The 12,799-nt window shown below is 40.3% G+C and overlaps 1 protein-coding gene across 1 annotated transcript in view; it reads left to right on the top strand.

Moving 5' to 3' along the window:
• The window catches only part of LOC104293944, a 40,000-nt gene extending 27,872 nt beyond the window's left edge, over positions 1-12,128 (top strand). The window contains exons 14-17 of the mRNA XM_009893499.1: positions 1,096-1,199; positions 2,367-2,450; positions 6,024-6,090; positions 11,893-12,128. Coding sequence (XP_009891801.1) covers positions 1,096-1,199; positions 2,367-2,450; positions 6,024-6,090; positions 11,893-12,128 — 491 coding nt within the window. The remainder of the gene's footprint in view (positions 1-1,095; positions 1,200-2,366; positions 2,451-6,023; positions 6,091-11,892) is intronic.
• The last annotated feature ends 671 nt before the right edge of the window (positions 12,129-12,799 follow it).

Genomic DNA, 12,799 nt, shown 5'->3' with positions numbered 1-12,799 from the left:
CCTATTTCAGCCTTTTATAACATACACGAATGATAGTTGCTCTCAGTTTTTGCTTTGAAAAATGCTCACTCCTATTCTGCTGGGCTTTGGAACTCAGCCAGGCGTGCAGCTTGAGGCTACCAAAGTATGTTTTTATTCTGTTCCAAGAAATTCCAATCAACCTTTTAGGAGACATTCGTACCTAAAAGCAGCACTATTTACCTTCAGTCACTTGTGTTCTTCAGGGAATATGTTGGTAGCAATTCAGAATCACTAAATATTTTAAAGACAGTTTTGGAAAGTCATGGGTAAAGTGGTAAAATAGTCACGGTACCAGAAACTGTTGAGAGCTATTGAAGGAGTTGAATTATGGGAACTAGAGGAGATTGAGTGGCCGCTTCCCTCCATGGCTTCCTGATGGGCCCAGCCCCAGATCACTCTTATCTTCTGAATCCCATTCTCCAGAGCAGAGAGGGCAAGAGATGGACCAAATGCCACTGAACCAGCCTTTCTCAGCATGTAATTCAAGGCACATCCTGGGGCTCGTCTGCTGCAAGTATTGCACGAGCACAAAGGGAGGAAGATGCTGGACGGCAGCCTGGGTCAGTTCAGGACTGAGCCCCTGGAGTCACGACTGTATTCTCTTCTGCCCCCATTTCACACCAGGAGAGGTCCCACGGTAGCAGTCTGAGGTAGTGCTTAGTGCCAACTGACAAGATTTTTTACTGTTACAGAGAGTAGAATTTTTGCTCTTTTATCTTAAAAGGAACCCTGAACTTTCTACACAAAAACGTAGGTTTGAAGAATGTTATTTTCCTTGCTAATCCCAATGCTCAAAGCTAGGAAAGGTCAAATTTATGGCTGCTGCATAACCATACTATTGACCTCTTCATTATTCTGCAGTTGCTTGTGAAGTGATCACATACTACATTTTCCCATAAGACCCATGCCTCTTTTAGGATTTCTATTTCAAAACAGAAAACTAATATTCCTAGATGAACATATTATAGACCCATATTCTCCTAAATTTTCCATGTGTCCTAAATTAAACATTTGAAGTCCTTTGGACACTACTGTGTGCTAGTGAAATATCTTGTTTTCTTTCTCTTTTGTTAGTTTTAAAAAAAGAATTGGAAAACGTTATTCAGTGCAGGAGGCTTATTAAACCCAAGACAATCAAGGCAACATCCCAGGAGTCACAGTTCTGCAAGGAACTAAAGGTAACGTTATCACAACCGCATTGTGGGCTGGAGGTAAAAGATGAGTAGTCTGCTTAATTTTTGCTGAGTCCTGTCCTGGCAAGGGGGTCAGGTGCATTTGAGGGAAATTGGCCTTTTATTCCCCTCTGATAGTGTCTCATACTATAAGCTGCAGCGTGGGAAGGGCTTTTCAGAGTTTCTGCATCTCCTGCTTTTGCTTCACAGGCAAATGGGCTGGAGTGGATGAGGAACAGGTAGCCCCACTGTTGCCCATGATAAGGACTTTGGAATAATAGCAACTTTAGAGAATATATGAATTTGTAATAACTTCCTCTGCCCTTGGACAGAAGAGAAAATAGCACAGAGAAACACCATCCAAGGGCATGCCTATGTAGTGAGCATAGGTTGATCTAAGATGGTTCTGCCCATGCTGGCGGCATGGCCATGATGGGCTGGAGGTGACAATGGAGAGGTGGCTGAGCAGGCTGGAGGCAGCCCAGTTCTGGCCAGGAGTCAGCAGAGCCAAACACGAAGCTCAGGGGCAAAAACTTAAACTCTCACGAGCACTGTTGTGCTAGTTATGAATGGGGCTACTTCCAGCGAGGGCAGTCCTCACTGCCGTGGTGTGGACATGTTCATCTCTGCTGTCCTGGATATCTTTGTGCTGTGCTTCGCTAGGTAGTGTCGGCTAAACCCATATGTTTCCTTCCCCCTTGGAACAGCTCAATGCTATGCTCCTTCAATATATATTAAGTTGTCTTGTATGTGTAGATACATATGTATAAATGTATACGTTACAAAGGAACTGCGCTTAAGAAATTTTGTTTCAAAAGTTAAGTTTCTAAGGCCTTATTTCTTTCTCCTTAAGAAATAGCAACTGGGAGTGTTTACTTCATGTGCAAAAAAGCTAGGCTATGCCAAATGATCCTTATCTAGTTCTGTTGATTTTAATAGATTTGTCACTGGATGATACAGTAAAAAATTCTCTAACACTGATTTTTTTTTTGTCTTTGATGTCTTAATACTTGCAAGGAAATGTGTGCGCTTGATGTACGCTTATCTTTTGTGAAATGTGAAATTTTTGTGACATGAAAATTTTGACTTGAATCATCTTGTTTTCACTGCTGTTTAATTTCTGCTTTAATATTATGCTCCTATACCATATTAAGAAGTTTTATTTTATTACAGGATTTAATTCAGAAATATGAAGGGGATCTATCCCAGCTGTCAAAAAGATGTGATGAAATGAAGAAGCTTTATAGCAACATACTGGTACATATCACATTAAAATGCAATGAAAAGAAATCTATGTTAAAAAAAAAAAGAAAAAAGGGAAGGAAGAAGTGCAAGAAGTTCCCATACTTTCACATGCTTAATAATTATACTCTCCACAGAAATAGAAAAAAAATAATCACATCTAACAGCAGTGGAATATTTTGAATAAAAATCTGGCTTTTATTTTTCTTAAGGACTTACAGCCCACGTTTAAGAGGGTTTATGGCCAAAGTATCAAAAAGAAAAGTAGATGTTCACCAACTTTATAAATTCATTGAGTTTAACTGTTGAACGTTTTCAACATGTTATAGAAAACACATTACGGAAAGCAACATGCTCTGGTGCCTATCAGCAGTCGTGTCTTTGGCTGGTAGGCAGCTGCAAATCTTCTGTTACTTGGGCTGAGGGTTTTTTCTAGTGACAACCTTATAGTCCATGGCATTGATTTAGCTCCTGTTATTCGGATGTGAGAGAAATGAGGATAGAGATGTTAGTAGTAGCACAGATCTAAAAATGAGCAGAGCAGAAAGGAAGCTCCACAGGCAGAAGATTTCTGATAAAGAAACTGTCTGTTCTTGTTTGTTCCTATTATATTCACCCACACTTGCACCGGAGAAGCACCTAATTTTCCCCATCATCTTTTCCTCTGAACAGAAGCAACCCATCTAGGTCCAATACACTAGAAAATGTTTTTTGGGTCAGAGGGTCACACCAGAAGGAATGATAAAAGCTCCATGCGGCAATTTTTAACAACATGGCATGTAGATTCCTTGTTTAGTACAATGTTCTTGGAGCGTGATGGAAATTCAGGAGGTCTCTGCTATGGCAACAGTCTTCTCTGGCAGAATGGTCACACTAGGAGGTTTTAAAGAAAGGGACAGATTTGCTGAAACACAGTGCTAATCTCTAATAATTTCCTGGTCCTGGGATTAGGACACAGTTTTAAGTGGTGGTGGTGTGTTTTTTTGTTTGGTTGGTGGGTTTGGGGTTTTTTTCCCTTTTTTATGAGGGGGAGGGATTAGAAGTAGAGAAGGTTTATGAATCGTAGGCAGAAGATGCAGCTGGAAGACCTTTGGGGACCTATCTGAATAGACATTGAAGATTAGTGAGACATTTGATCCAGGAAGTGTAATTAGTAATGTTTTACTAAAATTGACATTGTAAGAATGTGTAAGGGTATCTTTGTGTCTTTTGTAGTCTTTCACAAATGGGAAAAATGATTTTGGTGTAGGGTAACAAGCCAAATTTGTATGGTAGCAAAAGAATTAGACAAAGAACTCAGTCCTAAGTCTACAAAAAAGGTTGAAGGACTGGGATAAAGCAAGAAGAAAAAAAAGGTGGAAAAGTAGTGTAAATGAGGGAACTGACAATTGAGCTACGTGAGTGGAAATGGTTGAAAAGGATTTATCAAATTCCAAAAGTGGGGGGACTTCTGCTGTGTAAAACCTTTGAGGGACACTTCTCGCATGGCGTGTGGAAGACTTTGACCCATTTTACCTAGAAGTCACCTTCAGAAGGAGTTAGTGTCGTGTGGCTGGTCCTGCTTGCGGAGCTGTGTCATGCCCAGTGGGTGCTGGATGTCCCTCCTGCATATGCATGCTCTGCCGTAATCCTTCTGCAGGGACATTGCTTCTCTCCAGCTGCCTACATTCAGCCAGGAGGCATTGCACGCATGGTGCTGTGCTACAGATGTATGTGTGAGGCTCTGCTTTCCTTCCTTGTACTGGAAACTCTCATCTGAGACTCTTATTTGCATCTGAAGAGGATTTCATTTTCCATGTAGCTGGAAGTTTCCTCAAGTTTTAACCCAGCTGTTTTTTGCTCTCCCTTCCCCGTTATTCTCTAAAGTTAGGCATTTGAAATATTTCTCTCACTTAGAATGGATTTTTTCTTCTGAATAATGTTATTGCTAGGCAGATCTTTTTGCATATTTATAAAGAAGCAAAAATGTAAAGCAAATATGGATGGGTGATCAAAGACCAGGCTATCATCTCAACAGCACTAGGAAGGAGTAGTCCAGCTTACCTGGGGGAATATCTGATCTGGAAAGGTGTAGGTAGCCATGGAAATCATGTTGCACATAAAACGAAAATCCACAGGCCTACCTTTATGATTTTATATTCTGCTTATAAAATCAATAACGACCTTGGCATGTGACACTTGTATGGAATGAACAATAAATTGGGGATAACTGCCTGTGGTATAGCTGTGGGCTATCAACTTCTCACAGATGGTCATTAGCTCCAGGAAATGCCTCTCTCATTACGGTTTAACTGATGGTACACCATGGGTGAGTGGCGAGGCATGCCAAAGATCAAGGGCTTGGAGCACCCAGGAGGTGCAATTAGGAACACAACAGGCAAAACTATTAATCAGGTGTCATTGGTTAATGTTAAAGTTTTTGTAACTGGATTATATGTGAGTGGTTTCTTTTATTGTGTTTCTGATTTCCAGGTAGAGAGTTTGCTCCTAAGAACATGTTAGATGATGTCCAGGTGAACATGTTTAGATAATGACAGATACCTGTCCAAACCTTTCCATATATTTGAGTTGCAATCCAAAATCCTGAAATACAACTATATTGCTGTTCAGCCCTGGGAGCGCTGTGTCCCCCAGTTACAGAGTAGCTCTCAATTACAGCCGAGATAAGAACTTGTAGCAACACAAGAGGTCTTTTTAACTTTCTGATGAAGCCTTTGGAGCATGTTCTCTAGATTTGTACTGCTCAATTAGAAAGCCATTGCAGGCAGCGTTATGTTCTTTAACTCACTGATCCCATTAAGGAGGAATCTTTGAAAATGATGACAAACCTCTCGAATTAAACCTTAGCAAAAGATTTAACATCAAAAATCCTTTCCTATCCTAGATCTGGAGGACCTATGTGGAACTGATGTTAGTTAATGCAGGAAGCCCTCTCCTAGGAACTTTGTAGTATGACTGCCTTTCACCTCTTTTTTTATAGCAGAGCAGACATGCTGCCAATACTGTGCACGTCTTTTTCAAAAACTTTCCATCTGTTCACCTTTTTCAGGTGGAGGAAAGAAGAGAACAGGGAAAGGTGGTTCTTTGATAAATTATTTTTTCTTCCAAAAATGTCTGCTTCCCTATGAATATTTTTGTTTGTATACAAAGCAAAATGTCAAAAAAGGAAAACTTTTTGGCTTGAACATGCTGCTACCATGCCCACCATGGAGTATAGAACGTTTCCCTAATATATGCCTTTTCTTTTATGAACGGGTTCCTCTAAGAAACTGCAGAGCCAGGAAGCTTCGTGATTTACTGATTTTTCTCCTCTTCAGCTGGAGATCTCTAGTCCAGCCAGAGAGACTGCATTTTACAGAAACCCAGACTACTGAGGTAATTCAGTGGCAACTCCTGGGGCCACTTTTGCTTGGGATGTTTTGGATCTCAGCTTTCTGGAGATTTTAGCCAGCTCGAAGGTTTTTTTTTAAATTATTATTATTGGTATTTAACTTTTCTCTTGCTCTTTTGATTTCATTAAGATCCTGGACGTGGTTTAGATTACTCTGATATACTAACGTTAAATATTCTTCTCTTTCAAATTTACAGGTAAAATTTGGGGAGCCTCAAGACCTAGACTCTCAGGAACTATTTGGATGGATATCTTTCTTCATTAGTGAGTTTAGGAAGGCCTGTGCTGAAGTCATGCCATAAGGACAACACAAATCTTATAAAAGAGGTGAGGGAAAAAGGAACCCAGGAAGCAATGTTTAAATTGATTCGTTTGAATGTTTCCTACTAATAAGTAGCACACAGATGGTATATAGTCTGTACAGCTGTGTACCTGGATTTTAAGAGATATTCAATTTATAATATGTAATTTGTAAGTGGTATTTGACCTGTAGGATCACAGATCACTTTTTTTCGTCCTGCACTTTTTCTGATGTATGTGCTTTTGTACCTTGAGGTGTCTGTACGTTTAGAAAGGAGACACTTCTGACACTTTTTAATTTCTCTTTTTAATCTTTTTCTTTCATATCCAGTCTTCTGACTGAGATTTAACTATTACTTTCAATGAATACATTTCTGTATGGTGATCTAATTTTTAATTATTTTTGTTGTAGTTTTTTAAATAATACTTTACAAGTTTTATAATGAAATAGGGAACTGTTACCCACAGAGGACAATATTTAGCAAAAAGTCTTGTTTATCCTTCTGCTATTAAAGCATTGCAGCCTTAGTATGTAGTGGAGAAAGCATCTAGCTGGGTGTTGTTTTTTTTTTTTTCCCTAAAAGGAGTACAATAAAGTAGTGCTTTTTATGGCTAATGTAATGTATTCAGGTAAAATACTATAGAATTCAATCGACATGTGAGATTTACATTGGCAGGAAAAGAAAAATATCAGAGAAGCAAAATAAAAATGTGTCATGAAGCATCTAAGTAATGGATACTGGAGGTAATTATCCATGGTTGTCAAAAGAGAAAATACTTCTGTTGCATTTGTTGGCTTTTACATATTTTTAATTAGAATAATTATCTGCAGCTCAAATATATGAGATGAAAAGGAGGCCTATAAAATGCAAAGGCAAAATGGATGTGTTTAATATTGAAAACAGAAAATAGTTCTGAAAGGTCATTGATAGAATTTTGTGTTTTCTCTACCAGTTTTGCAAACAGTGCTGTTTGAGGAAAAAGTGTATTACCTGACTTATTTTAGGTGTGACTGCTCAGATCTCACAGTGTTTGGGCTTTGACAGAAATGCTGAACGCTCTCCCTGACTTCAGTGCTAGAAGGAGTTGGGGCTAACCATCCGAAAGGCTTAGATGCACTTACATCCAAAAATTACGTTATCACAACCCTCTCTCAGCTGGCATATAAAATTTCTCTATATCCAGCATTTCATTTGCTGTTCTAGAGGTGACACCGCTGATCATCTAGGTACGCAGAGAAGGGTCCAGTAAGGAACCCGGGCACCCACCAGCCAGCTGCTGCAGTACCCAGTGTTAGTGCTGGTCGTGCTGGATGGTGAAGGACAATCACCAGGAACACAGAGGCACTTGGGCACTGTCTGGAAAGTGGAGATAAAAGAAGCCCAAGATTTTTTTCTTGTCTTGGCCTCAGTACTTTAAAGGGCATGGCAGGCTGCAGCTCCTGGGGGCTTACAGCTCCTGATGTGCCGTGACCGGCAGCACCCCCCTATGTGAGGAGGCAGAAAAGTGTTCCTGCAGCTAATGTGCCTGTCACCAGAGGCAAGGGCTTCATTTCACATCACCCGTGGTGAATCTGCTGAGGGAAGGGGGTGCAGCTCCACGGGTGCTCCCGTTTGGAAGCCAAGACTGCTCCTGAGGGCAGGTGCGCACAACTTCTGTTCCAAAGAAGCGAGCAGGGATGGCAAGTGCTCTTTTGAAATGCCAGTGCCCACCTCTATATTGAGGAATCACTGAGGAAGTGGAATCCTTCCCTGAAGGATTCAAATCCTTATAATCCTCCTTGTAAAGGGGTGCCCTGGCCAAAAGGTGTGCTGAGCAGGCAGCGCCTCATTCCTGGCCCGTGAGCAATAACTCAGGGAACCGTCTCGGGTGTTGAGCAAAGATGATGAGCAAAGAAGCAACTGCTCTTCCAGCTTTGTGAGAAGCAAACCTGGCACCAGCTGTGAATGCCAATGGGCTTCACTGCTTCACTTCTCTGCCTTAAATCCACCCCTCATCTTAGAGGGTGTCTAAAAAGATCTTTGAGGAAGAGGTGCAACAGACTATGTATTTTATATGCTTAATATCATCTTCGTGGCACCTACCTATCATATATAGAAACTGTCTTGCGTGAGGTAGAGGATGCCTGAACTAGAGATCTGCACTGAAGCAGCAGCAAAGTGCCCAGTGTGTCCCCTCAGCTTTGTACCGCCATTGTCGCTGCCACCCACAAGCTCTTGCATGTCTGCACTAACAAAGTGCATCATTTTGGCTTCTCAACAGTCTTGTCAGGACTATGCTTCCAGTACAGAACATGCAGTCATGTTTCTCAGAGGCAAAGGGAATAAAAAAAAAACCCAAAACACCCTAGCAAAATTGGTACCCCTGATACTTATTTTACAGAAAATTATTGACAGAAGCAAATAAAGTGATTTAATTTTATGGAAAACATATTGGCTATATTTGCCTCGAGTCAGCACCAGAGCAGTGACATCTGGTTGACACTGAAGTCAGTAGCATCCATCTATGTATCAGCAGCTACAGCTTACAGCACTCTTCTGATGGAAAGAGGAAAATTAAATTCCTTTTTAATTTCTTGCATCTCTATACCACAATGCCCTATACAGCACATGTACGTGTGCTGTAAACAACACTTGCAGTTTTTTATGTGTGTTGTTACTGCTCCAAAATCTGAACTATCTTCATTTATATGTGAATCATGTAAGATAATCCTGAATACAAGTGCCATTTCCATGGTATCAAGATCCCTGCATCCCTGAACAGCATTCGTGATGGTCATGATAAGTTTCATGTTTTTCTACCATTACCTTAGCTCAGGAGTCCTGGGAAGTCTCTTTTAACTAAATAGTTTTTACTGTTTTTTTTTTTTTTTCCATGACTCACTTTTTTTCCCTAGTCTTTTCTCTCTATTATTATATCTAACAGCTTGTACTTGTTTTATAGCTCAGCTGGCATGGCCTCTTCCAATTAAAAATATATTCTACACAGTAGTCGATATCTGTGTCTTTGTGTGAATATCCTGGAGCATTAATTTAAAAAATTAATGTCCAAATACCTTCTTGGCAAGAAGTTCTAGCCCCTTCAGAGAGCACAAAGCTTTCCTATGGAGTGGGAGCTTACTGAGGAGACATGTTTCAATTTTCTCAAACAAGCTATTTCTTCAGTGCCTGTGAGTTTCAGAGACCTCCTGATTTATACGTAATTGTTGCCTACCTCATTCTTTTTTCCCAAGTGTTATTTTGCATAAGACTGGGTTTTTCAAGTCTTTTACAGTCAGCTCTATTACTAAGTTTTAGTGGTATAAAGAATAATAGTTGCTATGCCTCTACATTTATTTGGAATTATATAGACAAGCTCTAAGTCTCTGTGTGGATAATGTCTGTGGAATTCTTCCTTAGCAGCTGACAGTTTTATCCTGCAAACCTGTAGTCATAAAAATCAAAGTGTCGAGTGAGGCTTCTGTTTGCGGAAACTAATACAATTGGGAGCACTCCAACTAGTAGCAACCTGCAAGAACTGTAGTATTGTTACATCTGGGTTATTTGTCTCCCTACAAAACCCACAAAGCTGACATTTGGTATATTATGAAATATGAAAGCTTAATGATGATGTTATATATGTAGTTCTGCTCAGTTAAATTTGTCTCAATATTCAGTTGTGTGAAGTAAGGCTGTGGGTCAAATGCTGCACTGATTTTTCTTTCAGGATAGCTCAGCTCTGTAAGAACTGTTTGCTCCAGAAGGAAATAGAGATCTCTTTTGAAAGTTTCTCTCCTTAAAATGCATGCTACTGGTAGTATGTGCAGTACTTCAGCAAGAACAGGAAAGACAATTTCTTGATCTCATATTAACCATTAGTTTTTTTCCAGCAAAAGTGTGACTGAGAGAAGTCCTGTGCTCCGGGATTGGAGCTCCCCACAGAAATCTCTGACCTCATGTGCCTGCCCGGTGTCTCTGTGTATTCAAATCTGCCCCGAGAAACGCTGTAAGAAACGGAGTTCATATAGCCACAGATCACAGCATTGACTTGAGCTCCCAGAGGGGCCAGTGTTACATGTGTACCAGCACTCACAAGGGTTTTCCGTGATTTCACAGTCTGAAATACAAGTATCTTCCCCAGAGGCAGAAATTTTGAGTTACCTCAAACCAAAAATGTCAAGAGCTGAGATTATCCAACACTAAACTCAGTGGAAAAAATTTAACTTCCATAACCAGACAAATACATACTAGGACAGTGGCTGAACTTTGCTTTCCAATTTTCCTTTTCTTTTTTGCTTTCCTATTTGAACTGCCAGACGCCCAGGCAACAGGCAGCATGCGCCTGCTAATTTGTATAAATGAACAGTAAAGCAAAAATAAAAATCATTGTCACTTGGAAGGTGTTCTAAGTATAAAAGCTTTGAAGTAATTTATGTATGCCGGTCTCCTAGTTTGAATTAATGCTTTTCAAATACAAATACCAATTGCAGGAGAAGAAAGAAATTGTGTTAGACAAAGTGAATAAAAACATGGGGTCTCTAAAAGGGAACCTGTTGGGCACTCACTGTACAACAACTAAAACCTGAAAGTGTTCTTAGAAAATTCTCACTCCTATCTGTAAGAAGTTGCTGCTAATGATGACTCAGAAGAACCACAAATAAATTTCAAGCTGCTCACCTTAAAGAAGAATGTATTAAAGAAATTCAAACTGAGGGCTGCTTTGGTGAAGCGCTGAGGTGCTCTGACTCAAACAGGGACTCAAAAAGCTCTTGGTGGGATCCTTCCCTGCATCACTCACACAAGTTTTGCTGTGGATATTCATAGAATCAAGAGTTCATTCCCTGATTTGAAAGACATTTTCAGACTGCCAAAATGCTCAACTATTAAATTTTGTCACCCAAGTAAATGCAAATGTTCATTTTTTTTCACTGTTGCTGCTCACTACCCAAGTAGAATGTACCAAAAGTTGAACGTCTGTATTATTCCCAGAGTAACAGAGAAAGGGAGAACCTTTTAATGAAGACTCTAACTCGGACTCATTCAGGTATGAATACTTCGTGCAAATAAGATTTTATTTAGCATTAACTTGAGCACTTCAGGTCACAGTATATTAGTGCAGCTGACATGATATGTCTAAGAAGCAGACTGTGCTTTCTTGGGTATACACTGAAATGATCGCAGGGATTGCTAAATGTGCTTAAGCCTTACACTTGCCGCCTGTTTACCCAGGGATGAATTTTGCCAATTAAGAATATTTTAGTCAAGGACAGTCTGCAGTAATTAAACAACAGAAAACTACAAAGTAGGTAAATATTGCTTTAAGCTCATTTTACGAATAAGATGTTGGAAACAAAAGGTTTCAGATGCAGATTTTAAGTCTCTGGATGCAATTTAAAAATGCTGCAGTGTGTTTTGAAACATAAATAACTGACACTGTTTTGCTTGCAGAAGGATAAAGAACTAGTGATGTATGCCGTGGTGATGTCGTTTGCTCATGAGCATTGAACTAAAAAAAGAAAATAACCCCAGAGGTTATTGGCTATAAAGATCAAATACTGATGAGTGTATTTATACCAAGACTCTCCTGAACAAGCTCTATAGGACTTGGCCTGAAATGATGTAATTATAAACAGAAATTTACTCGACTCAATTTCAAAACAGGAACTTTTCTCAGCCAGTAAATAATTCTGAGATAATATCCCAAGTTGCTGTCATTAATGCTTAAATTGAAGTTTGTTGTTTGGAATCCTGCCATTTAAAACAATCTGATGTCTCACTTTGTTGTCAGGAATTAAGCTGATTAAGAAAATTAAAACCAACCCAAATCCTTTTGATTATGGATTTACTGAACTTGCCCTGCGAAAGGACAGCCTGGCTGCGATGACTCTGCTCTCCGAGCTAAAGCCCAGCTCTGGCTGCTGCCTGACGGAAGAGCCACGCGCTGCCTGCCTGCCGTGTGCCGCGCTGACGGGCGCTCCTCTGGCTCTCGCAACTCCTCGTTTAGAGGCACTGATTGTACCATAGCCGTGCGGGTGCGCTGTGCAAAACAGACATTTCAGGGAATGAAATTTAGGAAACAGTTGTGATTCGTTTCCATCGCTCCCACCTCTTCCCCTTGCCGCTCTGCAGAAACAGGCCAGTGTTATCCAGCCGCATGTAGAATATGACGGTCTCGAGGTTGGGACAGTCAGTTGGAAGGAGGAAACCTAAGTGCCAGTCACTATTTCAAGAAATGTTTGCATATTTTTATATAGAAATTCTGTTAGTTAAAATAAATACCATTGGTACAGGGGCCAGAGCTCACATCTTCCTCTCTTCAGAGCAAGGCTGTGGGCTATAGACTGAGGAGCCAGAACCCCTGAAGCCTGATTTCTATGAATGTAGTGACTACACTTGGATGCTGGATCCAGTTCTGGGGACCAAATGCACAAAAGTTATGCAGAGCCTGTGTTTTAGGTGTGTAAATCCTTTCTATCAATTTGTCTCTGCCTTCCTGCAAGCAGGAAGGCTGTTCTGACACCCTCCTCAAAGGGATGGAATACACGCAAAAATTAGCTTCTGTGTTAAAGCGTTTTTATCTGAATCCTTTGAGACTCAGATAACTGCTTATTAGCATTCATCTTGATGAACTCATCCTGTAGAAGAACAGTGAGCAGCCTTAGAGAAAGCTCAACGCAATGCAGTCAGAGAAATTT

This window comes from Charadrius vociferus, unplaced genomic scaffold (assembly GCF_000708025.1).
Source record: "Charadrius vociferus isolate BGI_N301 unplaced genomic scaffold, ASM70802v2 scaffold259, whole genome shotgun sequence".
Classification (NCBI taxonomy): Eukaryota; Metazoa; Chordata; class Aves; order Charadriiformes; family Charadriidae; genus Charadrius; species Charadrius vociferus.
The sequence above is the reverse complement of the archived record's forward strand: the minus strand, read 5'-3'. Positions and strand labels throughout refer to the sequence as shown.